The sequence below is a fragment of the Orcinus orca genome, chromosome 11 (assembly GCF_937001465.1).
Source record: "Orcinus orca chromosome 11, mOrcOrc1.1, whole genome shotgun sequence".
In the NCBI taxonomy this organism is placed as follows: domain Eukaryota; kingdom Metazoa; phylum Chordata; class Mammalia; order Artiodactyla; family Delphinidae; genus Orcinus; species Orcinus orca.
The window spans coordinates 6,807,691-6,833,700 of NC_064569.1; the positions used below are offsets into that span (position 1 = coordinate 6,807,691).

The following is a 26,010-nucleotide window of genomic DNA, read 5'->3' on the forward strand; positions in this document are numbered from 1 at the left end:
AGAGAGAGAGAGAGAGATGGCTCTTTTCTGGGGACCTGGAATCTTCTGATCTGTGGGGTCAGACCCAGAGGAGAGGTTGCCAGGCTTGCCCCAGGAAGGAGACGAAGGTTCCCTGGGGAGGGAAAAATCCTCTGGAGGCCGATTACCCACCTCCCCACCCCAGAGGGCCCTGAGTGTGCGGGTGTGTGATACACTGAAGGGGAGAAACTGCAGGGGCTGTGTGTGCCCTGCACGTGAAAAACTGTGATGTGTGCGGGAGAATTGTGTGTGTCGCCCACACAAGTGTGAATTTGTGCTCCAGGAGGGGGAAGCGGTGTGTATTGGTGGGGTGCTTTCTTTCAGCCTGTGTACCCCGCATCCCGCAAGCAGCCCCAGCGTCCTCACCAGCGCCCCTCACTCGGCAGCCTCCAGCACATGCCCGCGTGAGCTACGCCCGGGCACAGCCCTTACAGATACACACAGTGACACACGTGTCCAACTCCCCGAGCAACACCAGCTGCCTCATCGAGCTTGAGTTCGTGTTGAAAACCGGGTGGGGTGGGGGCAGGACACGATCCAGTTCTCCAATGAAGCCGGTTCCCCGCCGTCCTCCTCGCTCCCTCCCTCCTGGCGCCTTCTTCGCCCCTCCCCCTCCAAGTCCCCACCGTCCGGTCCCCCGCCCCGCGCTCGCCCCCGCCCCTCAAGTCTCGCCTCCGTCCCGACCCGGGGCTGCGGCGGCAGGACCCCGGGAGAGAGGGGCTGGGGGGACGTAGGGGGCCGAACGGAGAGGCTGGGACGGGCGGGAGGAGGGAGGCCCGGAGGGAGGAGGGAGGAGGGAGGAGGGCGGCGAGCTGGAGCCGGCAGGCGGCGGGAGCCGGGGAGAGCCGCGTCGGGAGTGCTGTCTCCATGGCAGTGCTGGGCGCAGCCCGAGGTAAGGCGACCCCGGCCCTGTCCCCCGTGGTCCCCTCCCCTCTCCCCCCGCCGCCTCCTCTCCCCCTCGGGCCGGCCCCTCCTCCCCAGCCACCTGCTGTTTCTGCCCTGGAGACCGCGGTGGGTGGCCCGCAGGAGGGAGGAGCCGCCTGACCTTTTACCCGTTTACCCCGAAGGGCGAGGGACCCCTTTCCGCCCTGGAGTCCCCCGGACCCCCTCCCACCTTCCTCTGATCTCTCTCCGTCCTTCACCTCCTCTCTCTGCCCTTCACATCCTTCCTGCCTCCCTCCCTCTCCGAGTCCCCAGCTCTTTCTTCCCGAGCCCACCCTCTGGGCCTGGGTGGGTGTGGATGGGAAGGGGTCCAAGGCTGGAGGGGAGATGGGGGGCGCTCCTGACCGATTCCCTCCATCTCCCTCTAGCTGGCCATTGCCATGGCAACTAGGGTGTACTGGGCTCCGAGGGAAGACAAAGGTGGGGGATGGACTAGGACCTCTTGGGGAGGGCAAGGGTCTAAGGGTCTGCTACAGGAAACAGACCCTACCACTGATGTGCCCCATTTTTACCTCGCTTACCCCAAAGCCATTATGCCCATCCTTCCTGCCTCCACTCTCTTCAGGCTTTCACCCGAGTTCCTCTGAACCCCCTCCCCAGGGCTCGATGAAGCTCAGAGTCACCAAATTCAGAACATCCTCCTTCCCATCAGAGGGAAACTGAGGCTCAGGACAGGGGAGGAAAGAGTGGGGGTCTATGAGGTGGAGGGAGTCTGAACCTTATTGAACACTGGGCTTTTCTTCCCAGCCTCCCTACTCCCTGCTCCCTCCCTCCATCCCCCCTCACCTCCCCCCAAAGCCTCCTCTCCAGGGGTCTCTTGGCTTTTCCTTCTATTTTCAAATACTATCACTTTGCCCCCTCTCTCCTTCTCTTCTGTTCAAACTCTCCTCCTTCCCCCTAGTTTCCCCCTCTTTCCTTTTCTGGATGCTTCTGATGTCAGTGGTTCCCCTGTCTTCGGGTTCCCTGCCACCCCCCACCCCACCCCACCCCACCCCCACCTCGGTCCCAGCCTCCTTTCTCCCATCTTCCCAGATACCCGGTGAGTGGGCGGGTGATGCAGGCTTGGGGAGATGGAACTGAGCACCTGGACCCCTGGACCCAGGAGCCTGGAAGGTTGGGGAATGACTGTAATACCATATCCCAGTTTCCAGTGAGTCTTACCTCTGCCATGGTAGCTCTGAGGAGAGATTCAGGGATGTGAAGACAGCGGTTGAGGAGTGCTGAGCAGGGGACAGAAAGAGGGACCCGGGAGGGCCAGAAGCAGGAAAAATGGCTGACGAAGGATGGGAGACAGGAGGTCAGAATACCTTCTCTCCTGGAGGTCTGGAAAGCAGGGCTCTCATCCGTGTGGGGTGTTAGAGTGACTGTCTGCTTTAAGGCAGGAGAATGTTCTGGGTGACCCCATGACCCCTAGTAACCAGTCATTTCTATCATTTCAAGAGAAGGGAGCCTTGGGTACCAGCTGGAGACCAGCCTAGACCCCACCTTTGCTCCGCCCCTTCCACACCTCATCTCTCCCTTGCAGGGTGTCCAGGCGGCTGAGCCCCGCCCCCATGCCCCTTGAGGCATCCGGAGGACCCCTGACTGGCCTAGCACCAGAGGCAGAAGACAGCTGGAAGTCCTGACATGGGGACCAGGGCTTCCCAGCCAGCCTCCTAGTTGGGAAAGCGGTCATCTTGCCTCCCCCAGCAACTACAGGGATACTTCTGGAAGGGTCCCACCCAGCATGGAGGCGGAGGACCACCTCTGCTGACCCTCCGTCTCCTCCCCTGCCCTCCACACCTGACCTTAGCTGGGTCAGCCGTGCAATGCTGAGCACTAGGGTAGGCCTAGGGGCGGCCTGCCTCACTCCAGGGCAAGGACTGTGGGCATCATGGGGGTGCGTGTGAGTGGGGCTCCTGGGTGAGACCTAGCCCCCACCCCCAAGAGCTCAAGGGGGGTGGGGGGACCGACGAAGGATGGCTCGGGGTGGGGCGGGGGCAGAGGAGGCCTCCCTCCGCTCAAACGCGTTGTCCTGGCTGGCCTGCGGGCTCCTGGCACTGCTGGCCAACGCCTGGATCATCCTCAGCATCTCGGCCAAGCAGCAGAAGCACAAGCCGCTGGAGCTGCTGCTCTGCTTCCTGGCAGGCACGCACATCCTCATGGCGGCCGTGCCCCTCACCACCTTCGCTGTGGTGCAGCTCCGGCGCCAGGCCTCCTCCGACTATGACTGGAACGAAAGCATCTGCAAGGTCTTTGTGTCCACCTACTACACGCTGGCCCTGGCCACCTGCTTCACCGTCGCCTCGCTCTCCTACCACCGCATGTGGATGGTGCGCTGGCCCGTCAACTACCGCCTCAGCAACGCCAAGAAGCAGGCGCTGCACGCCGTCGTGGGCATCTGGATGGTCAGCTTCATCCTCTCCACGCTGCCCTCCATCGGCTGGCACAACAACGGCGAGCGCTACTACGCCCGCGGCTGCCAGTTCATCGTCTCCAAGATTGGCCTCGGCTTTGGCGTCTGCTTCAGCCTCTTGCTACTTGGGGGCATCGTCATGGGGCTGGTCTGTGTGGCCATCACCTTCTACCAGACGCTGTGGGCCCGGCCCCGGAGGGCTCAACAGGCCCGGAGAGCGGGGACTGGGGGCGGGGGCAAGGGGGGTGGGCCAGGGGGGTTGGGCACCCGGCCAGCCTTTGAGGTGCCGGCCATTGTGGTGGAGGATGCCCGAGGGAAGCGGCGGTCCTCGCTGGATGGGTCCGAGTCAGCCAAGACATCCCTGCAGGTCACCAACTTGGTCAGCGCCATCGTCTTTCTCTATGACTCACTCACAGGGGTGCCCATCTTGGTGAGATTGGGACTCCCCCCCACCTGCTCTCTCCAATACCCAGACCCCAGCATGATCACCTGACCTCTAACTCCATCATCCTTCTTCCTCTCCTCTACCCAGCCCCACTTGTGAACCCCCATCTCTATCATCCATCTCCTAGTTCCCACTAGCCCAGCTCCGTAGCCTGTTCGCCAGTGACCAGTACTCAACTCCATCCATCCTTCCGTCCCACTCCCTGTCCTCTGGCTCCATCATCTATCCTGCAGCTCCACTATTCAGCCCCCAAGACCCATCACCCAGCTGCTAAGCTCCACACTCCACTCCCGAGCTCCCTCTGGATACAACAGGGTCTTGAGCACCCCTGGGTGGCAACCCCAGAGAGCTCACCACCCCCCCCCCCGCCCCCAGCTTTCTGCATCCCCATCTAGTCCCTCTTTCTGAATTTCAGTCTGTCTTCAAGTTTACTGTACGGCGTCTGCTCCTCTCCCTCTGCACCCCTGGGCTTTCTCTCCAGTACTCTGTCCTGATCTTCCTCTGAGGCAATCCCTTCCCCTCTGTTCAGCCTTCTTCACCGCCAGCTTTGCCTCTGTCCCGATCCTACGTGATCCGGACCATCCGCTCCTGACTTCTTGCCCCGCCCTCGGCTGCACTAGGATGTCGGATCTGGGGTCGAGTGGGCCCCCTCGGCTCTGGGCCCTGACCCGGGGCCACTCTCCATCCTCCTGCCAGGTGGTGAGCTTCTTCTCCCTGAAGTCGGACTCGGCTCCCCCCTGGATGGTGCTGGCCGTGCTGTGGTGCTCCATGGCACAGACGCTGCTGCTGCCTTCCTTCATCTGGTCCTGCGAGCGCTACCGCGCCGACGTGCGCACGGTGTGGGAGCAGTGCGTGGCTATCATGTCCGAGGAGGATGGCGACGACGGTCAGAGGAGGGGCTGGGCTTTCGCTTTCCTAGGCGTCGGCTCCCTTTCCTGCCCTTTTCTACCAGCCCTTTTTCTTGTGGGGACGGGCTGCCCTGGGGTGCCCCCTGCTGGACAGAACCTGCAGCGCCCCTGGGTTGACTCGTGGCTCCCCTCTCCCCAATCATCACCCCGATGCACACCCACTGCTTCCTCCTCTCGGTGTCTGTTCCCCCTCGAAGGCCACACTAGCCAGCTCTGCCTCCGCCGAGCCTAAGAAACAGTCCAGAGAACTAACACAACCATAAAGGAAGGCTGTGGAACCAAGGGAAAGCTAAGCTTCCTGAGAGAGACTCCCCAGCTACAGGGACAGCTCCTGGCGTGGGATTGGGGGGCCAGGGGTAACTGTTTCAGATAAGTGTGTCTATATGTATGAATCACTAGGGATTCCGCACCGAATGGAACAGACGTTGGCCGCTCTTGTTTTCCTCTTGGAGCTTACAGACTAATGGAAACAGGATTCTCTGGGGAGCTTATAAGGGAGTGGGAGCTTTTAAAGGGGGTGGGGAAGTGGGTGTTCCCTGCTTGTAACCACTCTGCCCCTTTTTTCTCCTAGATGGGGGCTGCGATGATTATGCAGATGGCCGAGTGTGCAAAGTTCGCTTTGATGCCAATGGGGCCACAGGACCAGGGGGTAGGGACCCTACCCAAGTGAAGCTGCTGCCTGGAAGGCACACGCTCTTTCCCCCTCTTGAGAGGGTCCACTACTTACAGGTATGGGACTAGGCAGTACACCTCCTATTCTGGGTATCCCCTCACTACTTTTCTCCAGTCTCTGTTATCCATCCCGACCCCCGATTCCCTAGCCCCAGCCTGCAGGGCACATGAGGAGTAGGTGAAAGGAAGGCATGGCAAGGGAGGCTCCCCTTCAGACCGCTCAGAACCAGGTTTGCCCATCAGAGGATGTTTTGCAGAAGTGTAAGGGGTGGAACCATCTTGCAGAGTCCCCACTTTGGTTCCTGCCTCTACCCCCTTTGTCCCGGCAGCACCCCTGGGTCTACTTGCTCCTCTCCCCAGGTCCCTCTGTCCCGCCGTCTGTCCCACGATGAGATCAACATCTTCTCTACTCCTCGGGCACCTGGCTCTTTCCTGCACAAGTGGTCATCCTCTGATGACATCCGGATCCTCCCAGCCCAGAGCCGGGCCCTAGGGGGCCCTCCTGAGTACCTGGGACCGAGACAAAGGCTGGAGGAGGAGGAGGAGGAGGCTGAAGGCGGGGGGCTGGCCAGCCTTCGCCAATTCCTGGAGGGCGGGGTTCTGGGGTCAAGTGGAGGACCCCCACGGGGTCCAGGCTTCTTCCGAGAGGAGATCACCACCTTCATTGACGAGACACCTCTGCCTTCTCCGACGGCCTCGCCGGGGCCCTCTCCTCGCCGGCCCAGGCCGCTGGGAGTCTCACCCCGCCGACTCTCCCTTGGGTCCCCTGATAGCAGAGTCGTTGGACTTCCTTTGGGGCTAAGTGCAGGGCGACGCTGCTCCCTGACAGGAGGTGAGGGGAGTGCAAGAGCTTGGGGAGGATCTTGGGACCCAGGTAACCCCATCTTCTCCCAGCTGACCCTGTGAGCCCAGGTGGGCCTGCTGGACTCGGGGGTGGGGGGGCCTGGGTGCGTAATGCCTCGTTCTGTCCCTGACCCTGAGGCAGCTGCCTCCAGACTCTGGGGAGATGGAACCCCTGCTGTCTCCCATCCAAGTGACCAGATGCCTGACTCACCTTCCATCATCCCTAGCAAAATGTATTAAAGTCTGAAGTGTCACCATGGAAACCTGTGTGTCCAATGTGCTGTGGTGGCAAAGGGGATGGTCAGAGGCTCGGGGGCTGGAATGGCTCATAGAAGACAAACTGAAGCAGGCACACTGGACAGAGGCACAGAAATATACACGGAGAAAGACAAACGTGCAGACATTCACAGAGACGGCCTTCTGAGAGCACCTCGGGCTGGGCTGGGCTGGGCTGGGCGGGAGGGCGGTGTGGAGGGGGGAGGACATAGGGAGACACTTGAGTTAGCTGGTTTGGGGTCTGAAGGATCTTCGTTGAGATCTGTGGAGGTGGTTTTAGAGGATGTCTCTATCTCCCATGCCTCAGCGCTCCTCCTTTTCCCAAATCTGTATGTGCGGACTTTCTGGGCAGGAAAGGATTTGAGCAGACCTGGTGTCACAGACCTGGGGTTTACCCCCCTCCCTGCTGCATTTGAAAGTTCTTTGTCCAAAAGCGCGTGTGTGCGGGTTTGTGGGAGGCATCCACGCTCCTTTTCCTGGACCCCAAGAGTGGAGGAGAACGCAGCCGCAGTAGCTCTTCCCACCCGCTGGGCCTCGGCGTCTGGAGTCCGGGGTCCTACGAGGCTCCTCAGGCTGTCTTCAGAGCACCAGGCCTGCTCCACTGCCGGCCGTCTGCCCTGCTCTCCCCGCGGTCTGTTTCTTGGTCCACACCACCCCGCTGGTACTAAAGCCCGCGTTCTCCACCTTCTGCCAGGCGTCCTCTGACTCCCGGCTGGCTCTCACCCCGGCCTCTCCCAGGGCTGGGGCTCGGCCCCATCAGCTCCCGTCGGCACCGCTCATTCCTCCTCTCTTCCTCTCCTCCCTCCTCTCTATCTCGCCTTCCTTTCCCCTCCCTCTTCCTTCCCCGTTTCCTCCCTCTTCCTCGCGGCTCCCGCAGTTCCCTCCTGCAGCCGGCCGGCGGCTCTCGCACGATGTTCCGGCTCCTCCAGTGGCTGCCGCTCTTGCTGCTGCTGCCTCCCCCGGGGTCCCCCGAGCCCCCCGGCCTGGCCCCGCTGTCCGCGGGGGCGCCCCCCCAGGCCCCCGACTTGCTCTACGCCGACGGGCTGCGCGCCTACGCGGCGGGGGCCTGGGCGCCGGCGGTGGCTCTGCTGCGGGAGGCGCTGCGGAGCCGGGCGGCGCTGGGCCGCGCGCGGCTGGACTGCGGGGCGCGCTGCGCGGCCGAGCCAGGGGCCGCGCTCCCCGCCTCCCCGGGGCCCGACTCCGGGCCGGGAGCGGCGCGGGGTGCCTGGGAGCCGCTGCTCCTCCGCGCCGCGCTCCGGCGCGCCGAGTGCCTGACCCAGTGCGGGGCGCGGAGGCTGGGTCCGGGGGGCGCGGCGCGGCTCCGAGTGGGGAGCGCGCTCCAGGACGCCTTCCGCCGCCGGGAGCCCTACAACTACCTGCAGAGGGCCTACTACCAGGTGCGCGGCGGCCCGGGCCCCGGGGGTCCTCCCCGGCCCCGCCGCTGTCCTCCTCCAGCTCCCGGGAGGGGCGGCGGGCCAGCGCCCGGACCCGGGTGGGGCTGTGTGGATAGGACCTCGTCTTTGGAGTCCGTCCTATCAAACCGCGACAAACACCCATCGAGGCCGCCGAGGGACAGCCTTGGGAGAGTGGGAGCGAAGTTGGAATGGGTGTCATGCGGCGGGGTGGAAGTAGGTCGGAGATGGAGGGCAGGGGCCTGGAGTTTTAGAAAGTCTTACTGAGACCTACGTGGAGTGACAGCCGCCTCTTCCCAGGAATGAAGGGGGAGGATTAGGGTTGAGATCCGCCGCTGGAGAGGGAGCATGGGGGCGGGAAAGGGGGTGAGTGTGAGCCTTCGCTTGGGGCAGGAGGGAGCTTCGGGAAAGAAAGAGGAGGAGCGGGCCAGGGCTGAGGGGCCCGGTGTCCCGGGGCAGGGGCAATGGACGCTGCGCGATACTGGTGCGGTCCTTGTTGCCTAATAATGCCTACGTGGCCGGGGAAGGGGGGCGCTGGTCACACACACCTCAGCTCAGGGTCCTAGAGCCCAGCGGCTTTTGCTGGTCGCTCGGGTCACCTCTACTTCCGCACCGCACTTAGCCATCACTTCCACTTCGTCTCTCCAGCGAGGTCCCTCTGCCCATACCCCACCCACTCCAGTCTTCAGACCCCGCTTCCGCTTCCGTAGCTACCAGACTCCTGAGAGCCCCAACATACTGGGGGTCTGGAGGTTGGGTGGTGGGCAGTTCTCACCTACCGGTCTTCCAGAAGGCTCTGGGGCAGTGCCAGGTGTGTCTGGGGTGCGGAGGCTGGGGAGGAGGCAGAGTCTGACACCCCTACCCCAGGGCTGACTCCCTCATCTTCCCCACTTCTCAGCTGAAGAAGTTGGACCTGGCAGCAGCCGCAGCGCACACCTTCTTTGTGGCCAACCCGACGCACCTTCAGATGCGAGAGGACATGGCTAAGTACAGACGGATGTCCGGGGTTCGGCCCCAGAGCTTCCGGGACCTGGAGACGCCCCCATACTGGGTGAGACCCTCAGCACGACCCCTGTCCCGCCCCCAGTCTTTGACTGGCTGGATACACAGGCCTCACCGGACTGTGCATTGTCCGCTGGGCATCAGGAAGTCTGGGTACCGTCCTCTGTGACCCTGATGGGAAGTCCCTCTCTGGGACTTAGTTTTCTTCCCGAGATTCACAAAGTCCCACGTTCTAACATTTGGATTCCGAGGCCCACCCTGTATTCCCCAAGGTGAACTGGGACCTGGAGTCCAGGCCCCAAGTGAGACCCACACCCCTCCCCTTCTTTCCCCCTCCCGATCTAGTCTGGCAACCCTTGCCCCAGGATTTCAGGTGACTGACCACTCCCCTCCCCAGCAGGCAGCCTATGACACTGGCCTGGAGCTGCTGGGGCACCAGGAAGCAGCATTGGCACTGCCCTGGCTGGAGGAGGCCCTGCAGGAGAGCCTGGCCCAGGTGGAGAGCTGCCGGGCCGGCTGCGAGGGGCCTGAGGAGCAGCAGAAGGCGGAAGAGGAGGCGGAGGGGACCGGGAGCTCAGGAGGCCTGTACGAGGCCATCGCAGGTGAGGAGCTGTGCAGAGGGGACCGGGAGCTCGGGAGGCCCGTACGAGGCCATCGCAGGTGAGGAGATGACGCGCTGCGCGGGGCCTCACGGTGCCCAGGGAGGTGCGACGCAAGCTGAGCGGCGCACGTGTGTCCCCCGCAGGGCACTGGATAGGGGTCCTGCGGTGCCGGCAGCGCTGTGTGGGGGACACGGCCACACGTCCTGGTCGCAGCTTCCCTGTCCCAGACTTCCTTCCCAGCCAGCTGAGGCGGCTGCACGAGGCCCATGCTCAGGGTCAGTGGGGCAAGGGTGAGCCCTGGGGGTGGCTGAGGTTGGAAACGGGGAGAGTGAAGGTTTGTCTCTGATGGTATCCTGAGCCCCATCCCTCCCTCCCTCCGTCTGTCTCTGCATCTGTAGTTGGTCAGGGCTCCATGGGGACCACCACCTCAGGAGGACGCTTGCTCTCCTTTGGTGCCATGGTGGAAAGCTCGGAGATGGGTCACAGGACTCCTTCTGTCCTTGCTGTTTCTCACCTTCCTTTATTCTCTCCTCTCTTCCTCCCTTCTGAACTCTGCCCACACAGCTCAGGTATGTTCCAGTAAGCTTTGGAAAGAAGCAGTGGAGGAGCCTGTCTGCTGGGTGGGATGGGGCCCTGGGAGGCCACCTTCTCCGGCTCTGCCTCTGTCCCCCTGGCTTCTTGCCTCTGCCCAGGGGTCACAGCGGTGCCCGGTCTCTGGGTCCCGCCCCACGCTGTTCTCTGTCTCCAGTAGGGAATCTGTCCCAGGCTGTGGAAAATGTGCTGAGCGTTCTCCTCTTCTACCCGGAGGATGAGGCTGCCAGGAAGGCTCTGGACCAGTACCAGGCCCAGCTAGGAGAGCCGAGACCTGGCCTCGGGCCAAGAGAGGTAGCCCGAAATCAAACAGATATACTGGAGAAGTCACCTGGATCCCGCCCCCCATTCTGGCCAAAGGCGACCCCAAGTCCAGCATCTGCTCGGTCTCCACTCCCTGCCCCCCACTGCAGGCTCTACTTCTGAGTCCAAGCGCCAGCCCAGCCCTCTTCCATTAACCTGACCCCTGCCTGCCCCCACCTGGGCACAACACACACACACACTACCCCCAGTCTGAGCCCCGACACCCTGAAGCTGCTGAAGGAGGGGGGTTGAGCCGAGGGGCACAGCCAAGGTTAGGGAGCCTGCGGGCTCCCCTGCTCTCCTCCAGCCTTAACTTCCCTGCCCCCTGCTGTCCCCCTTCTCCAGGACATCCAGCGCTTCGTCCTTCGATCCCTGGGGGAGAAGAGACAGCTCTACTATGCCATGGAGCACCTGGGGGCCAGCTTCAAGGATCCCGTGAGTGACCCCACTGCTCCCCACCCGCCCCCAGGAGGGGGACAGCAGTAATGCCCTATGTGGGTGTGCCACATCCGTTCCCAACAGCGTTTCCCATTTCTCCATAACCCTTCGAGGGTTGGAGAGGACTCTGTGTCCCAGCGTCGCAGGGACAGAGGCGGGCGGCTTTGGGGTCATGCAGGCCTAAATGTTGGTCTCTCTGCCACGAGCAAGCTCTGGACCTTCACTTGCCTCGGCCTCGATTTCCTTACCTGTAAAATGGGAACATCCCACTTATCTCATAGCCCTGTTGAAGCCACGTCGCTTGCTCCGAAGTACCGAAAGCTCTGTTGCGGCTGCTTTCCTTACTCTTTGTTGTAGTTGTGGAGGGGACTAAAGGGCAGAGGTTATTCTCGCTAGTGCTACAGCATAAGGCAGGCTTCCTCAACCTTTTTGCCACTATTGCCATTTTGGACCAGATACTTCCTAACTGGGAGAAGGGGGCTGTCCAGGCAACGTAGGACCGTATAGGCCACCTTCCCTGTAGGCCGGCCTCTGCCCAGTAGGTGTCGCTAGCACTCCCTGAGTCATGACCATCAAAACTGCAGACATTGCAACGTCCCCTAACGGGCAAATCTCCCTGTTTAGAAACCGTTGGTTAAATCCCAACGCTGTCCCTTATCAGCTGTGTGGTCTTGGGCATGTTGCTTTACATCTCTGTGTCTCAGAGTCCTCTCAACTGCAAAATGGGCACATTACTGCGACCTGTTTGATCAGACTGTTGTGAACTTTAAATGATAAATTCCACATCCACGTATAAAGCTCTTAGAATAGCGCCTGGCAAATGGTGCTACGTAAGTTGTTGTTGTTGTTGTTATTATCATCCTTATTGCAGAGTTTGGCCCAGTGCCCGGGGCTCCCGACAGTGAGTCCAGGGCTTTCTCCACCTCCACCTTCCCCTCTGGAAGCAGGAGGACCTTAATGTGGTAGCTCAGGGTCTACCGTCAGGGATTCAGGGGTGGACTGGATGGGTGATGGCGCTTTTCCTGACTGTCCCAGGATCCCTGGACCCCAGCAGCTTTCATCCCTGAGGACCTTAGAGAAAAACTCAGGTAGGAGGTGCCTTGTGGTGGGAGGGGCGTGGCCTGAGCTGGAAGGGGAGGGATGGGTCCTGGGGAAGATGGGTCTGGACTGGCCTGTGCATCCGCTGAGCGTGTCTCTCACCCCTGAGAGAGGATCGGGAGAAGACGCCGTGGGACCGTGAGCCTCCACAGCCGAAGCCCTTGACTCACTGGAAGGGTGAGTTCTTGGGACAGCAGGAGACAGGAGCCTGGAGGGGCTGGGGGCTGCCAGCTACCGCTGGGCCTGCTCTCAGGGGACCCTCAGCCCCGCCCCTGTCCCTCCCCGGCAGATGTCCTCCTCCTGGAGGGGGTAACCCTGACCCAGGACGCGAGGCAGCTGAATGGGTCGGAGCGAGCGGTGCTAGACGGGCTGCTCACCCCAGCCGAGTGCGGGGTGCTCCTGCAGCTGGCCAAGGTGAGAAGACCTGTGGGGGGGGCACTGCCGCTACTTGGGGACCCTCTGGCACAGCTCTCTGCCCGCTTGCTCTTGGCCTGCCCCCTGTCCTGCCCTCCCTGACTCTCCAGAGGGGACTGTGCTTGCCACTGCCTCCCCGCTGGGGACAAGTTGTTTTTCCTCTTAACTTAGCTGACACGGGCTGGTCATTTTACAGAAGGATTTTGTGAGAAACTGATAGGAAGAACAAAATACAAAGCATAAATGCATCAGAAAGGGTGAGTGCGCAGGTGAAGATTCCTTGGTTGGCCGAGAGCTCAGTTATTGGCTCGGCAGACATGCAGGCTGTTTCTCCATCATCGCCTCCCCTCCTAGGTTGGGTGAGATGGTCTGTATTCACCAGGTTGAGTCTGCCGTTTTATGAAGCTTCAGTCTCACTCTGGGCTAGCGTTTCTTCGACACACGCTCTTTGAGACCCGCTGTATACTGGAAATGCCTAGGTTCCAGGGAGAGGTAGATGAACACAGACCGTGCATTTGGGAGCTCAGTGTATAGAGAAGGAATCAGGCATGGAGACATAATCAGAGTGCGTGGTGAGTTTGATGAAAGAAGTCTGTACAGGGTACTCCTCCAGGGACTTCCCTGGCCGTCCAGTGGTTAAGACTCCAAACTTCCACTGCAGGGGGCATGGGTTCGATCCCTGGTCAGGGAGCTAGGATCCCGCGCCGAGATGCAAAGTCACGGAAGGCTTGCCGGAGGGGCTGGCATTTGAGCTCAGTCTTAAGGATGAGTTAACCAAACAGAGAGGGAAGGAAAGTCAGGCTGCAAGGGAGAAGAACAAGGGGGGTTCTGGGAACTGCAGTGGAGCACAGGAGTTAAGAACATGGTCCAGTCCCAGCAGGGATTACCTGTGTGACCTTGGGCAATGTATTTTAACATCTGTGAGCCTAGTTTCCTCTCTATGAAACGGGGCTAAATGCAGCGGTTATGTTGTAGGGTTGCTGTGGTGGCTGAGGATTAAATGAGTTAGTACATGGTAAAGCTCTTGGAAGAATGTGGAAATAGCATGATCTATCGCTATTAACATCAGGCCGTATGTTATCCAGAGGCGGTGTAGGGGTGGAGGCCCAGGAGAGATGGGGAAGGGCCTCTGTACCCTACCAAGGAGTTTGGACTTTATTTGTGGACGGCTTACTGGAGGATTTAAGGAGGGGTGGACTCTTGTCTTCCTGCAGAACCTCCAAGGGCAGGGTCTGGAGCCCTCATCCTGTAGGGAGCTCCCTCTAGTGGCAGTGTGGAGAATGCAGCGGGAGAGGGAAGTGAGCGGGAGCCTCTGGGATGATTGCAAGAGGGCCGCCGCCCTAGGTTAGGTTCTCATTTCAAGGGAACGAAGATGGGGACAGATGAGAAATATTTAGAAAATCAAAGAAAGAGACTTTGAGGACTAAATCTATGTGGAAAATGAAGAAAGAATGGAGTCAAGGATAACTCCCAAGTATCAGACCTTTCTGTTCCTTGATTACACTAAATTCATTCTGGCCCCAGGACCTTTGCATTTGCTATTTCTGCTGCCTGGAACATTTTTTCTCTCAGCTATTCCTTCATATCATTTGGTTTCAATGTAGGTGTCACCTCATCACCTAGCTGTCCCCTGATCCCTGCCGGGTCACTCTCGGGGTTGTATCCCTGCTTTAATTTTCCATGTAACACTTATCACCATCTGAATTGATCTGGTTTGTTTGTTTATTATCTCAAAATATAAACCCTGCTGGAACTTTTCATGTTCACAGCTGAGTCTGCAGTGCCTAGAACAGTGCCTGGCACGTAGTAGGTGCTCAGTGCCTACTGAATGAATGAATGAATAAAAGAATAGAGTGTTAGATGGCTTGAGTGGCCAGGTAGCCTCTATATAAACCTCTCAGAGATGAGGCTTAAATACGGGGTAATTAGATAGTGGTACCTTGAGTTTCAAAAAGCAGACAGAATAGAAAAAAAGAAAGAAAAAGCAGAGAGTAGGTATCAGGAAAGGGACACTCAGATACTAGGAGACCCCCAGTTGATAAGAGTCATGTAGGCAGTTGGGTAACTGGGACTTAGCATCAAGGGTACTCAAGTTCTCCAAGAGCATGTAAGGTGAGAAGGGATGGAAGAGAGACACCTTTGCTGTTGCCACGTCCCTACCTCGAGTCAGCCAGGACCTGTCCCGACTGTCGAACCTCCTGCCAGCGTCCTTTTCCAGAGCAACTCCCCTATTCTCGGCTCATCGGGATGAGTGATCAAGCCCCTTCTGCCCCCTTCCCCAGGTGTCCTTACCTCTCAGGGCCCCTTCCCCACTGTAGGAAGCTCTCCAGAGTTCTGTGCACAGTCCCTTCCGTGAGTGGGGTTCCACTCTTTACCAGGAGTGACAACACAGATGCGGAGATAGTCATTCTCTGGGAAAGGGCAGCAGCTCAGAGAACTCCGGGAGCTTCTAGCCTCTTCCAGGGAGTTGGGAGGGTTGGAGGGAAGGCCATGTGGCCCTGTGGGCAGTGAGGTGGGCGATAGCCCGGGGCCGGGGAGGGTGACTCCCCCAGCCAACCCCCTCCCTGCTTAGGACGCAGCTGAGTCTGGAGCCAGGTCTGGCTATCAGGGCCGCCGCTCCCCACACACTCCCCACGAACGCTTCGAGGGGCTCACGGTGCTCAAGGCCGCCCAGGTGAGAGGAGGCCCCCAGGCCCTGGCCTGATGCCAGAACTGGAGAAGAGGGCCGGGCATCTCCTGTGGAAGGTTCTTCCGGGACCGAGAGTAGCCGAGTCCTCGGCCCAGGGTTGAGGAGGGACTTCCAGACCGAGGGGCCCGGGTTGCCGTCATGGAGCAGTTGGGCGGATGGGCGCCCCCAAACCGTGGGTGGAGGGCAGTGGAAGTGGGGCGGGGGCAGGGGCCACCCTTCCAGTGCCTCCCCCTTCCTGGCCCTTCCTTCTCTGCTGGCAGCTGGCCCGGGCTGGGGTTGTGGGCAGTCAGGGCGCCCAGCTGCTTCTGGAGGTGAGCGAGCGCGTGCGGAGCCTGACACAGGCCTACTTCTCCCCGGACCGGCCCCTGCACCTCTCCTTCACCCACCTGGTGTGCCGTAGTGCCATAGAAGGTAACCGCCAGGGACCCTGCTGCTCCGCCCCAGCCTCGGGGCCCCTCGGGGCCGGTGCACCGCACACCTTCCGCAGCCCCAGCCACGTGCGTCCCAGTCTTCACTGCACGAGGACTGACTCCCCTGCCCAGGCCGGGCCCGGCTGTGACCCCGGAGCTGCAGGGTGGGTGTCGGTGGGCGGGCACCGGGCAGCGGGGCGCCCACCAGGCCCCTTCGCTTCCCAGGAGAGCAGGCACAGCGCATGGACCTGAGCCACCCGGTGCATGCAGACAACTGCGTCCTGGACCCTGACACCGGGGAGTGCTGGCGGGAGCCCCCAGCCTACACCTACCGAGACTACAGGTGGGCGGCCCTCCAGGGGTCAGGCAGGGGGGCCTGGGCGGGGGTCTCACCACCTCCTGTCTTCCTCCCTCCCCAGCGGACTCCTCTACCTCAATGATGACTTCCAGGGTGGGCACCTGTTCTTCACAGAGCCCAACGCCCTCACCGTCACGGTAAATGGGGGCTGGGGCGGGGGACAGGGAGCCCAGCTGTGGGCTCAGGACTCAAAACAGAAGGTTCCCAGAGGCAAATGCAGGGAAGTGGCTGGGGCCGCCTTAGCCCTCTCCTTCCCTGGCCTCCCCAGCGCCTCCCACCACTTGTGTGTTCAGGGGCTCTCCGAGCCCCTCCCAGGAGACCTCCAAGGGGCCCCTCCAGGCCCTCCTAAAGGAGGGCGAGTGAAGCACAGGACCCCAAGCCCCTATTCCAGGTACAAGTTGGGGGCTAGGATCGGTGGAAGAGCGGAGCAGTGCTTCTTCATTGTGTATTGCTCTGCCTTGTCCAATTACTTCCTTCTCTGCTCACCACCGGTAACCCAAGCTCTCTTTGGGGTGGAAAAGTGTCCTCAAGATCCTTATGCCCAGAACCCGGAGTCTGGTGCTGCGCTCGTGCCTTCAGGTGGCTTCACACCTGGTACAAAGAGTTGGCCAGGAAAAGTGAGGGCACTGGGGCGGATGGAGGTCCCTTCTCCCTTTGGCTCCAACTCCTCTAGCCTCAATCTGGCACTTGGGCTCCCCAAGTGGAGGCCCATTTCCCACTTGCCCCCAGACAGCCCCTGAATTATGGAGGGGAAGTGGTGGGCAAGAGAGCTGCCTTCTCTGGGCCCCCTACCCCCGTCCTACTCCAGGGACTCAGGGCCAGGTTTTCCGAGGGCCCCTCCCTGGAGCTGCATCCGCCATGGCCCGCCAGGCGCAGGTCCGTCCTCGCTGCGGACGCCTCGTGGCCTTCAGCTCCGGCGTGGAGAATCCCCACGGCGTGTGGGCCGTGACGCGAGGGCGGCGCTGCAGCCTGGCGCTGTGGCACACGTGGGCCCCTGAGCACGGGGAGCAGGTGAGGAGCGAGCGGGAGTAGCCGTGTGAGGGGCGGGCAGGCTGACGGGTAAGGCGCAGGGGCTGAGCTGAGCCAGGGAGGGGCCTTGGGGCAGGGTGGATGCAGGAGATCAGGCCAGACCCTCCTCTCCACGCCTCCCAGGAGTGGACAGAAGCCAAAGAGCTACTGCAGGAGCCAGAGAAGGAGGAGGGAGAAGGAATGCCCAGCAGAGACCCCGCCCCAGAACCCCCCAGCCACAGGCTTCAGCGGGTCCAGGACAAGGCTGGGAAGCCGCCTCGGGTCCGAGAGGAGCTGTGAGGGGCTGAGCCAGCTCCTTGGGGATGTGGCCTCTTGACTTGTGGGGGGTCTGCCTTGATGCCAAGACCCCCGAGAAGTCCCCATGTGACAGGAGCAGAACAGCGAGCTCTCCATCCCTGCGCGCCCGCCAGCCTGGGGATCACAAGGGCCGTGCAGCCCTGGACTCAGAGGACACTGCACAGACTAGCCTGGGCCCAGCTGACGGACCTGCAGCCCTAGGACAGACAGAAGACGCGATGCTGCCGCCGTGGAGAGAAACGGCAGGGGGTAGGGCCCGACTGCTTTAAATGAGGAGAACGAGAGGGAGGGTCACCCCACTGCCCGCTCCCCGCCCGTCAATAAAGAGCCTGAAGATCCCTGAGCCGGGGCCCAGTCAAGTGTGTCGCGGCAGCTTCCCTGGCGCTGGAGGGTGGAGAGGCTGTGACCAGCCAGGGAGGACAGGTATCGCGGGCCTCCCAGAGGCAGGGCCTCTCCAGCCTGTGATTTGTCAGGGAAATCTCGGCCACCTGCTCCCCTCGTGCAGATGAACCCTAACCCTGACAGCTGCTCCTTGGGCCTCCTACTCTAAGCCCTGTCTTCCCTCTCTGAGCATTTTGCCTGGGACTCCGGGCAGCCTCATCCCTCTGGTTCTTGCCTTCTCAGCCCCAGCAGGACCCTGTGAGTCCTGGGGGCCAGCAGTGGGCCCAGCCCCGGATGGGAGCAGGGGACGGGGCTGCCCTCCACTTGCCATTCTTTTCTCCACCCAGAGCTGGGCCAGGCCTGTCCATCCTCCTCTCTGGAGCCCCCGGACCTTCCCCCTCTACCCCAGGATCAGACCCTGGGGGCAGCTGGCTGGGGCTTGTCCAGAAGAAGGATTATCCAGATCAGTCCCTTGTAATCTCAGCCCCGGCCCGCACCCTCCCCGTGCTCGCCGGAGCCCTCTCCACGCCCCACCGGAGCTAAGGCGCACAGTTTTGGGTATTGACAGTGGGCCGTCTCTCACCCTCATTCTCTGGCTCCTGGACTGGTTCCTAGCCAGGCCCTGACTGCCAAGATCATCGCCACTGGTGGGGGCCAGGGCCTGGGGGCCCCCCGGAGCTGTGGTCGTGCTGCTCCTTTGCACCCCTCCCAAACCCAGCCCTTAATCCTCACAGCTTTGCTCTAATCCCATGGGGCCTGATGCTCTGCTCTCTGCCTGGAGACTGGCCGGGGAAGCACCCGCACCCCTTCCTCCCTCCGGGGCTCGTCACGGGGGCTGCTTCTCCGTGGAGTCCCGCGCTCCTGCTGCCACCCACCCACCCCCCAACCTGGGCTGGGCCCAAGCCTCTCGGAAGCCACACGCCTCCCGCCCTGTCCTCTCCCCCCACCCCGGCCAGCTGACTTCATTTGCCTGACGTCGTTGGCCCTACCCTTCCCTGTCAGTGCCCCCCCGCCCCCCGCCCCCAGTCGGGGCCAGGCCAGGCCAGCTCCCCTGGCAGCAGAGCCGGGGCAGGTGACGGGCGGGCGTCGCAGCTGAGGGAGCGAGGAGACGCCTGGGAACCGGAGCTGGAAGCCTAAAGAGGTCCAGTCAGAGCCCAAGTAAGAGGGAGCTGGGCTGGCTGTGCCCTCTGGGGCTGGGGGCTGCAGGCAGGGCTGGGCCAGCGCCGGGCCGGCTGCACAGGACTCCACACTGGGAGGGGCGGGCGGGGAAAGTGGTGCAGACCACCCAGTCAGTTCCCTGTCTGGGGACTGGGCTCCAGCCTTCGTGAGGGGTCCGGTGTGAGGTGTGAGGGACAGAGACATGGGGATCCACCTACACCCACCCTGTGTTCCTGGCAGGAGCCCGAGCCACCCCTCCCGCTGCCCGCCATGGGGGAGATGGAGCAGCTGCGGCAGGAAGCAGAGCAGCTCAAGAAGCAGATTGCAGTAACCCCAGAACCCTCCCACCAGGGAACCCCAGAAAACAAGGAACCGGGCCGTGCGGGAGTGGGGCCTGCGGGGGAAGAGGGCTGGATTCACCCTTGAGTGACGCCCGAGAGACCCCTGACCTGGAAGTCGCCAGAGACCTCCTGAATTTGGATCTCATATTTGAGAGGCGCCCCCAAACCCTAGAGCCCCAAACCCACCCGCATCAGACGCCCACGCACCCCCCCCCCGACACCCTGCCCTTACCGTCCCCTGATGTCTGCTTCCCCCCAGGATGCCAGGAAGGCCTGTGCTGACACTACTCTGGCAGAGGTGAGAGCTCCTGTCCGCCTGACAGGGCCGGAGGGGAGGAGTGGGGAGGGGAGCCCCTGGCCAGCCACAGCCTGGTGCCCAAGCTCTAGTACAGCATGTCCTTGGAGTGAGGAATGACATGAATTCATTCATTCAACAAACATTTTGCGAGGTCGGTCTGCTCTGGGCCAGGCACCGAGTCGGAGACTAAGGAGGCAGACTCTGTCCTGTCCTCGCCCATAAAACGTGATTACCCCGCCTCGCGGGGTGGCAAGGATGAAGAGGGGTAGGGCTTTGTCAATCAGAAGCCCTTTGCGACTCTAGGTACTAGCTGTCTAATACTGAAGTCGTCAGTTCTAAGATGCATTTTTTCACATTTTGACGTCTCGGAAATTGAGATGCATCCAACAATCGATGGTTACAATTATAATTCGCAGATTTTTTCCTTCGTAGAGTTGGTGGCATCTTAGATTGGATTAAATGTTAATAATAAGAGTAAACATTTACTGAACATGAGCCAGGCACTGAGCTAAGTTGCTTAAATACATAATTTCATTTCATTTTCATGACAACCCCATAAGGTAGGTGCTATAAACCTCATTCTACAGGCTCAGAGGAAAACAGGCTCAGAGAGGTTAAGTAACTGGCCTGAGATAACAAAGCAAGTAAATGGCAAGTCAAGTCTTTCGACCCTGGAGCCCCAGCCTAAGTCTAGAAGGTCAAAGGAGTTTCAGGGCCGTGCAGCTGCTCTGGGTACCCAGTGAGAGCTGGCCGTGCAGCAGTGGTGGGCGAGGGCAGGCTCCTAGCAGCTGGGTTCAGCCAGATGTGTGCATCTCTTCCCAAGTCTGTGTGTGGTGGTCTCACATCGGCAGCTTGGACTGGTCAAGGTGGTATTATTTGTACGATGGAAATCCCCCTCCCCCTCCCCCTCCTCCCCCAGCCCACGCAGGAGAGGTGGTGGTTAAACCCTTAGCAACATGCCTGTGTCTGTCTCCCGCATCAGTCTAAGCCACTGCCGGGCAGGGCCTGATAACTCTGAGACTGGGGCCCTGACCCTGAGCCTGGCACGTAACAGAAACTTGTACAGATCAGTGGCTGTGACACTGACACGTGGGCATGCGCCCTGCTCACCCCCGATTTCCTTTTTTTTTTTTTTTTTGCGGGATCTCAGTTCCCCGACCACCACGGATCGAACCCGTACCCCCTGTATTGGGAGCATGGAGTCTTAACCACCGGACTGCCAGGGAAGTCCTCACCCTGATTTTTAATGCTCCCTTTCCTGCAGCTGGTGTCTGGCCTAGAGGTCGTGGGACGAGTGCAGATGCGGACGCGGCGGACGCTAAGGGGACACCTGGCCAAGATCTATGCCATGCACTGGGCCACCGACTCCAAGTGAGGCTTAAGAGGCGTGGGTGGCCGGGGGTGGGTGTTAGGGGGGCACAGGAAGGAGAGTTGGGTGGCACGAGCGTTCTCTCCCCAGGCTGCTGGTAAGTGCCTCGCAAGACGGGAAGCTGATTGTGTGGGACACCTACACCACCAACAAGGTATCAGCCCTGTCTCCCGGCCCCTCTGCCGCCCTCCTTCCTGGGGGCCTCCTGCTCCCCTTCTCTGCTCTCCACCTGGGAGCTCAGCGCAGGCCCCCGCTGCCCCGCCCCCCGCAGGTGCACGCCATCCCGCTGCGCTCCTCCTGGGTCATGACCTGTGCCTACGCCCCGTCGGGGAACTTCGTGGCATGTGGGGGGCTGGACAACATGTGCTCCATCTACAGCCTCAAATCCCGGGAGGGCAATGTCAAGGTCAGCCGGGAGCTCTCTGCTCACACAGGTGAGTGAGTGAGAGACTGAGGGTCCCAGGAAGCCCCGGCCCTGCGGGGGGCGGCCGGCAGCCAGGGCACTGTCCTAACTACCCCCAGGTTATCTCTCCTGCTGCCGCTTCCTGGACGACAACAACATTGTGACCAGCTCCGGGGACACCACGTGGTGAGGACCGAGCGCTGTGGGTGCTGGGGCTTGGGAGGCACCTCTGTGCTGGCCTTTCTCTGTGACCCCCCTCCCCTCCCCTCCCCCCACCCCGCAGTGCTCTGTGGGACATCGAGACCGGGCAGCAGAAGACTGTGTTTGTGGGACACACGGGGGACTGCATGAGCCTGGCCGTGTCCCCTGACTTCAAACTCTTCATTTCGGGGGCCTGTGATGCCAGCGCCAAGCTCTGGGACGTGCGGGAGGGGACCTGCCGGCAGACGTTCACGGGCCACGAGTCGGACATCAATGCTATCTGCGTGAGCAGTCCCCTCACCCCCGCCCCCTCTGTTCTCTGACTCCCGGGAACACCTCTCCACCTCCAACACACACAGCCTTCATCCCCTCCTGCAGCCCCCTGACCCTTTCCTTTTTTTTTAATTTATTAATTTTTGGCTGCGTTGGGTCTTCATTGCTGCGTGCAGGCTTTCCTCTAGTTGTGGCTCGCGGGCTGTAGAGCGCAGGCGCAGTAGCTGTGGCGCACGGGCTTAGTTGCTCCGCGGCGTGTGGGATCCTCCCGGACCAGGGCTCGAACCCGTGTCCCCCGCATTGGCAGGCGGGTTCTGATCTACTGCGCCGCCAGGGAAGCCCCTGTGCCTTTCAACTTTCCACTTTGAAATAATTTTCCCTCACAGAAAAGTTGCAAGAGTAACAAGAAGAGCTCCCATCTACCCTTCACCCATATTCACTGTTACCTTTCTGCCACATTTGCTTCATCATTCCCTCTCTGTAGAGTGAGGGAGGGATAGATGGACAGACGGACGCAGACACACACACACCTAGATGTAGGTATAGACACGCTTTGTCATTGGCTTTTTCCCTGGGTTCTTTGAAAGTAAGTTGCACATCTCATGCCTCTTTACCCATTAAATACTTCCGTGTGTACTTCCTAAAATCAAGGCCGTTCTCTTTCGTAGTCACAGTCTAATTCTTAAAATCAGGAAATTTACACTGACGCAGTACTATAGTCTACATTCAAATCTCACCAATTATCTGAAAAATAGCCGTGCTTTTTTCTGTCCAGGAACATGTATCACATTCCCTTGCCTTGGATTTTCAGTTCCTTTTTTTTGAACATCTTTATTGGGGTACAATTGCTTTACAATGGTGTGTTAGTTTCTGCTTTATAACAAAGTGAAACAAAGTGAATATGTTTCTTTTAAACTGGAACCATTTGCGCCCTTTCTCTGTCTTTCGTGACATTGACATTTTTGAAGAGTACAAGCCAGTTTTCTGTAGACTTTCCCTCCATCGGGTTATGTGACATTTCCTCATGATGAGATTCAGGATATGCATTTGTACTTGGCCCTGTGCTTACACACTGATCCAGCCGACTGTAGTCGTTGGCGTCTGGGACAGCCTCCGCCCTTCTGACCATGTGACCCTGGGCACGCTGCCCACCCTCCCTCAGCCCCATGCTCTCCCCTGCAACGTGGAAATACTGTGGAGCAGGGAAGGGGGTAGGGAGCCCGGCTGCAGCTGGCATGTGACAAATGTCAGCGGTGAAGAGCGACCGTGCTGGCGGTGGAAGGGACGGGGGCGGGGGCCAGAGAGGCTGAGGGAAACAGCTGGGCCTGGAGTCACCAGGGCAGGAGCAGGGAGAGGGCAGGAAAGGCAGCGGGCTACCCAGGTCTGAGTCCTGACCCCTGGCCACCTGTACCCGCAGTTCTTCCCCAATGGAGAGGCCATCTGCACGGGCTCGGACGACGCCTCCTGCCGCCTGTTTGACCTGCGGGCAGACCAGGAGCTGACCACCTACTCCCACGAGAGCATCGTCTGCGGCATCACATCTGTGGCCTTCTCCCTCAGCGGCCGCCTGCTCTTTGCGGGCTACGACGACTTCAACTGCAATGTCTGGGACTCCATGAAGTGCGAGCGAGTGGGTAAGAACCTGCCCACCACGGCCACCTCGCTCCCCTTGTGGGGACCCTCTTACCACTGCTCCCTAATTATTCGGTAACTGAGCTCTACCCCTAGAAGCCAGCCCCCCTTGCTTCCCAATCTAGGACCACCTTCTCTCAAAGCGAAGTTGCTCTAACGGGCCCTTCTCCACTGCGCCTGCCATGGCTGCTCCCCACCGGAAGAGCTCCTCCTGGCCACCCCCAGACCTGTGGGCCTTGAATGTCCAGTCAGTGCTGGGTTTCAGGGGCATCCACCAAAGGGAAGGGCCATCTCAGGGACTATGCAGTGACAGAATTCAGAGGATGGAGAGTGACCTGGTGGCCCTGACCCCAACCTGGGTGCTTCTCTAGGACTGGCCTGGTCTGAAGCTGAATCAGATAGTGTGGCTTCTTCTCTTGGGAGAGGCCAGGTGCCCAGTGAAGATAACACTGGGCCAGAGAGTCAGGATCCAAGTCTTGATTCCACTGCTTACTTTCTGAGTGGCCTTGGGCAAGTCACTTCTCTCGGGGCCTAAATCTCCATTTGGAAGCCCTCCCCATTTTCTAGTGCCCTTGCTTTTCTCCCGGCACGTTGACATGTCCAGCCCTCCCAGGTCCCTCCCCTCCCCTCCCCCACCCCAGGTTCTGCACAGAGAGATTGGCCTCAATAGAAGGCCCGCCCCTTAGGGCTAATCCTCTTTCCTCTTCTAGTCAGCTGTGTCGCCTGGCTAACCTAGGGGCCCTGTGTGCACACACTCCCTGCCAGGCTAACTCCTCTCCCTTTTCTTCAGGCATCCTCTCTGGCCACGACAACAGGGTCAGCTGCCTGGGGGTCACAGCTGATGGGATGGCTGTGGCCACTGGTTCCTGGGACAGCTTCCTCAAAATCTGGAACTGAGGAGGCTGGAGGACGGGGGGTAAAAGGCCACGAAGACACTCGGCTGCCCTCTCCCCTGCCCGATTTCTTTAAGATTTTCTCTTCTACCCTGCAGCCGCCCTTCCCGCCCAGCTTTCCCCTTTGAGGGCGTGGGGAGTATGGGGAGAGTGCCTTTGGGAGGCAACACCAGGGACATGGGTGGGGAACTGCCCCATCTCCTCCCATGGCCTCCCCTTCTCCATGGTCCTGACAGCTTCTCCACCCTTGGCAGGCCTAGCAGGCTTCCCACTGAGGCCACAGGCCCTAGCATTCCCCCGCCCCCAGAGCCACCACCTTTGTCTAGACGCGAGTGGCACAGGGCCCCCAGCTCTGGCACTACTAGGGTCCTGGCCCCCTTCTCCTTCATACTTCCTCCTTTGTCTACCTTCTTGCCTCTCCTAAAGCACTGGCAATAAAGTAGTGCCCTGGTATGTCTGTGATGTTTGCCTCCCACCCCACTTCTGTTCCAAACAGATGCAGGTCCCACTTAAGTAATAACGTATTACATGTGCAATGATAAAGGCTGGGTACCAGAGAGCTGTGGGCAGAAAGGAAGGTTGAGGCAGGAGCCCAAGCCTCATGGGCAGGGCCTGAGCTGGGGCAGGAGGAGGAGGCTGGGAGGGGGGCTGTGCACAACGGTTCCCCACTGCCTGCCTTTGGTGCATATGTGTGTGTTTGTACAGGAGGGCTGTGCTGAGAAGGAATCAGATTGTAAGAGGCCTAAAAAAGCTAAAAAGTCTAGACTTTACCCTACAGGCAATGCGGGACGATTGAAGAGTTTTGAGTGGAGTAGTAACGTGATCAGCGATGCTCCTCGGGAAGATGGCCCTGGCGGCAATGTCGGTTGATGAAATGGAGGAAGGGGAGCCTGGAGGAAATGGAGGGAAACAAGGTAGGAGGTAGGTGGCAAGAAATGCAAGAGCGATAGGACAGAGGGGGATGGGAAGGGGTGGGGAGGGGATTAAAGATGCAGACTCTCCAGGAGGAAGTGACCAGCGCCTAGGCTATGGGCTATTCAAAGGGAAGGATTCAAGGTAATGGCCGCGGTTAGGGTTTGGCAACTGGGCGGATGGTGCTGCCATTCACTCGGAGAGAGGATAGGGGAGGACGAGTAACTCTGGGGGAAAGATCACAAATTCAACTTTAGACAAGCTCTGAAGTTCCTCTGGGGCAGCTGGATGAAGATCAGGGTTAGGTAGAGAGACCTGGATGTCACCAGAATACAGATGGGTAACAGATGAAGCCCTAGAAGTGAACACCCAGGGACAGCAAGAGGAAAGGGCCGAGGACAGTGCCCTGGGGAACACCAGGATTTAAGGGAGGTGCGTAAATGAGGCTTGGAGGTGTCAGTGCGGGACACTCAGGCCGTGGAACACAGGCCCCCCCTCCCCCCACCCCGCCCCAGGCTGCCTTTCTGCATACAAAAGACCCAGTGCAAGGTTTAGGTACAACACTTAAGAACATCATTTAAGTGGGAATGTAAATTGATACAGCCACAGTATGGAAGTTCCTTAAAAAACTACAAATAGAACTACCATATGACCCAGCCATCCCACTACTGGGCATATACCCAGAGAAAACCATAATTCAAACAGACACATGCACCCCAATGTTCACTGCAGCACTATTTACAATAGCCAGGACATGGAAGCAACCTAAATGCCCATTGACAGAGGAATGGATAAAGAAGATGTGGTACATATACACAGTGGAATATTACTCAGACATAAAAAGGAACGAAACTGGGTCATTTGTAGAGATGTGGATGGACCTAGAGACTGTCATACAGAGTGAAGTAAGTCAGAAAGAGAAAAACAAAAATCGTATATTAACACATACATGTGGAATCTAGAAAAATGGTACAGATGAACCTATTTGCAAAGCAGAAACAGAGACA

The 26,010-nt window shown here is 59.9% G+C and overlaps 3 protein-coding genes across 9 annotated transcripts; all 3 read left to right on the forward strand.

Moving 5' to 3' along the window:
- Nucleotides 1-2: 2 nt before the first annotated feature.
- Nucleotides 3-6,486, forward strand: GPR162 (G protein-coupled receptor 162). Of its 3 annotated transcripts, none has more exons than XM_033404329.2 (6): nucleotides 3-910; nucleotides 1,993-2,073; nucleotides 2,486-3,785; nucleotides 4,497-4,686; nucleotides 5,280-5,437; nucleotides 5,741-6,486. In XM_033404329.2, the coding sequence occupies exons 3-6, from the start codon at nucleotides 2,919-2,921 to the stop codon at nucleotides 6,284-6,286; spliced, it is 1,761 nt and encodes a 586-aa protein (XP_033260220.1). In that variant the 5' UTR covers nucleotides 3-910; nucleotides 1,993-2,073; nucleotides 2,486-2,918; the 3' UTR covers nucleotides 6,287-6,486. The 3 variants fall into 3 exon arrangements, with proteins under 3 accessions (XP_033260220.1, XP_033260221.1, XP_004279108.1); XM_033404330.2 differs by lacking the exon at nucleotides 1,993-2,073 and having other exon boundaries at nucleotides 2,486-2,783; nucleotides 3,088-3,785; XM_004279060.3 differs by lacking the exon at nucleotides 1,993-2,073.
- Nucleotides 6,487-7,309: 823 nt separating this feature from the next.
- Nucleotides 7,310-19,307, forward strand: P3H3 (prolyl 3-hydroxylase 3). 5 transcript variants are annotated; one of them, XM_004279062.4, is made up of 16 exons: nucleotides 7,310-7,896; nucleotides 8,810-8,962; nucleotides 9,314-9,515; nucleotides 9,659-9,790; nucleotides 10,264-10,400; nucleotides 10,755-10,844; nucleotides 11,883-11,935; nucleotides 12,055-12,122; nucleotides 12,235-12,359; nucleotides 14,932-15,033; nucleotides 15,309-15,459; nucleotides 15,684-15,801; nucleotides 15,878-15,953; nucleotides 16,687-16,827; nucleotides 16,969-18,681; nucleotides 18,922-19,307. In XM_004279062.4, exons 1-15 carry the CDS (start codon nucleotides 7,411-7,413, stop codon nucleotides 17,122-17,124), a joined length of 2,190 nt encoding a protein of 729 aa, XP_004279110.1. In that variant the 5' UTR covers nucleotides 7,310-7,410; the 3' UTR covers nucleotides 17,125-18,681; nucleotides 18,922-19,307. The 5 variants fall into 5 exon arrangements, with proteins under 5 accessions (XP_004279110.1, XP_033260219.1, XP_033260218.1 ...); XM_049694746.1 differs by lacking the exon at nucleotides 18,922-19,307 and having other exon boundaries at nucleotides 7,343-7,896; nucleotides 16,625-16,827; nucleotides 16,969-17,106; XM_049694747.1 differs by lacking the exon at nucleotides 18,922-19,307 and having other exon boundaries at nucleotides 7,343-7,896; nucleotides 16,649-16,827; nucleotides 16,969-17,106.
- On the forward strand, nucleotides 18,631-24,553 carry GNB3 (G protein subunit beta 3). The gene is made up of 10 exons (XM_004279063.3): nucleotides 18,631-18,681; nucleotides 18,922-19,008; nucleotides 19,282-19,320; nucleotides 20,585-20,691; nucleotides 20,780-20,843; nucleotides 20,961-21,123; nucleotides 21,212-21,278; nucleotides 21,376-21,577; nucleotides 22,984-23,200; nucleotides 23,989-24,553. Exons 2-10 carry the CDS (start codon nucleotides 18,952-18,954, stop codon nucleotides 24,093-24,095), a joined length of 1,023 nt encoding a protein of 340 aa, XP_004279111.1. The 5' UTR covers nucleotides 18,631-18,681; nucleotides 18,922-18,951; the 3' UTR covers nucleotides 24,096-24,553.
- The last annotated feature ends 1,457 nt before the right edge of the window (nucleotides 24,554-26,010 follow it).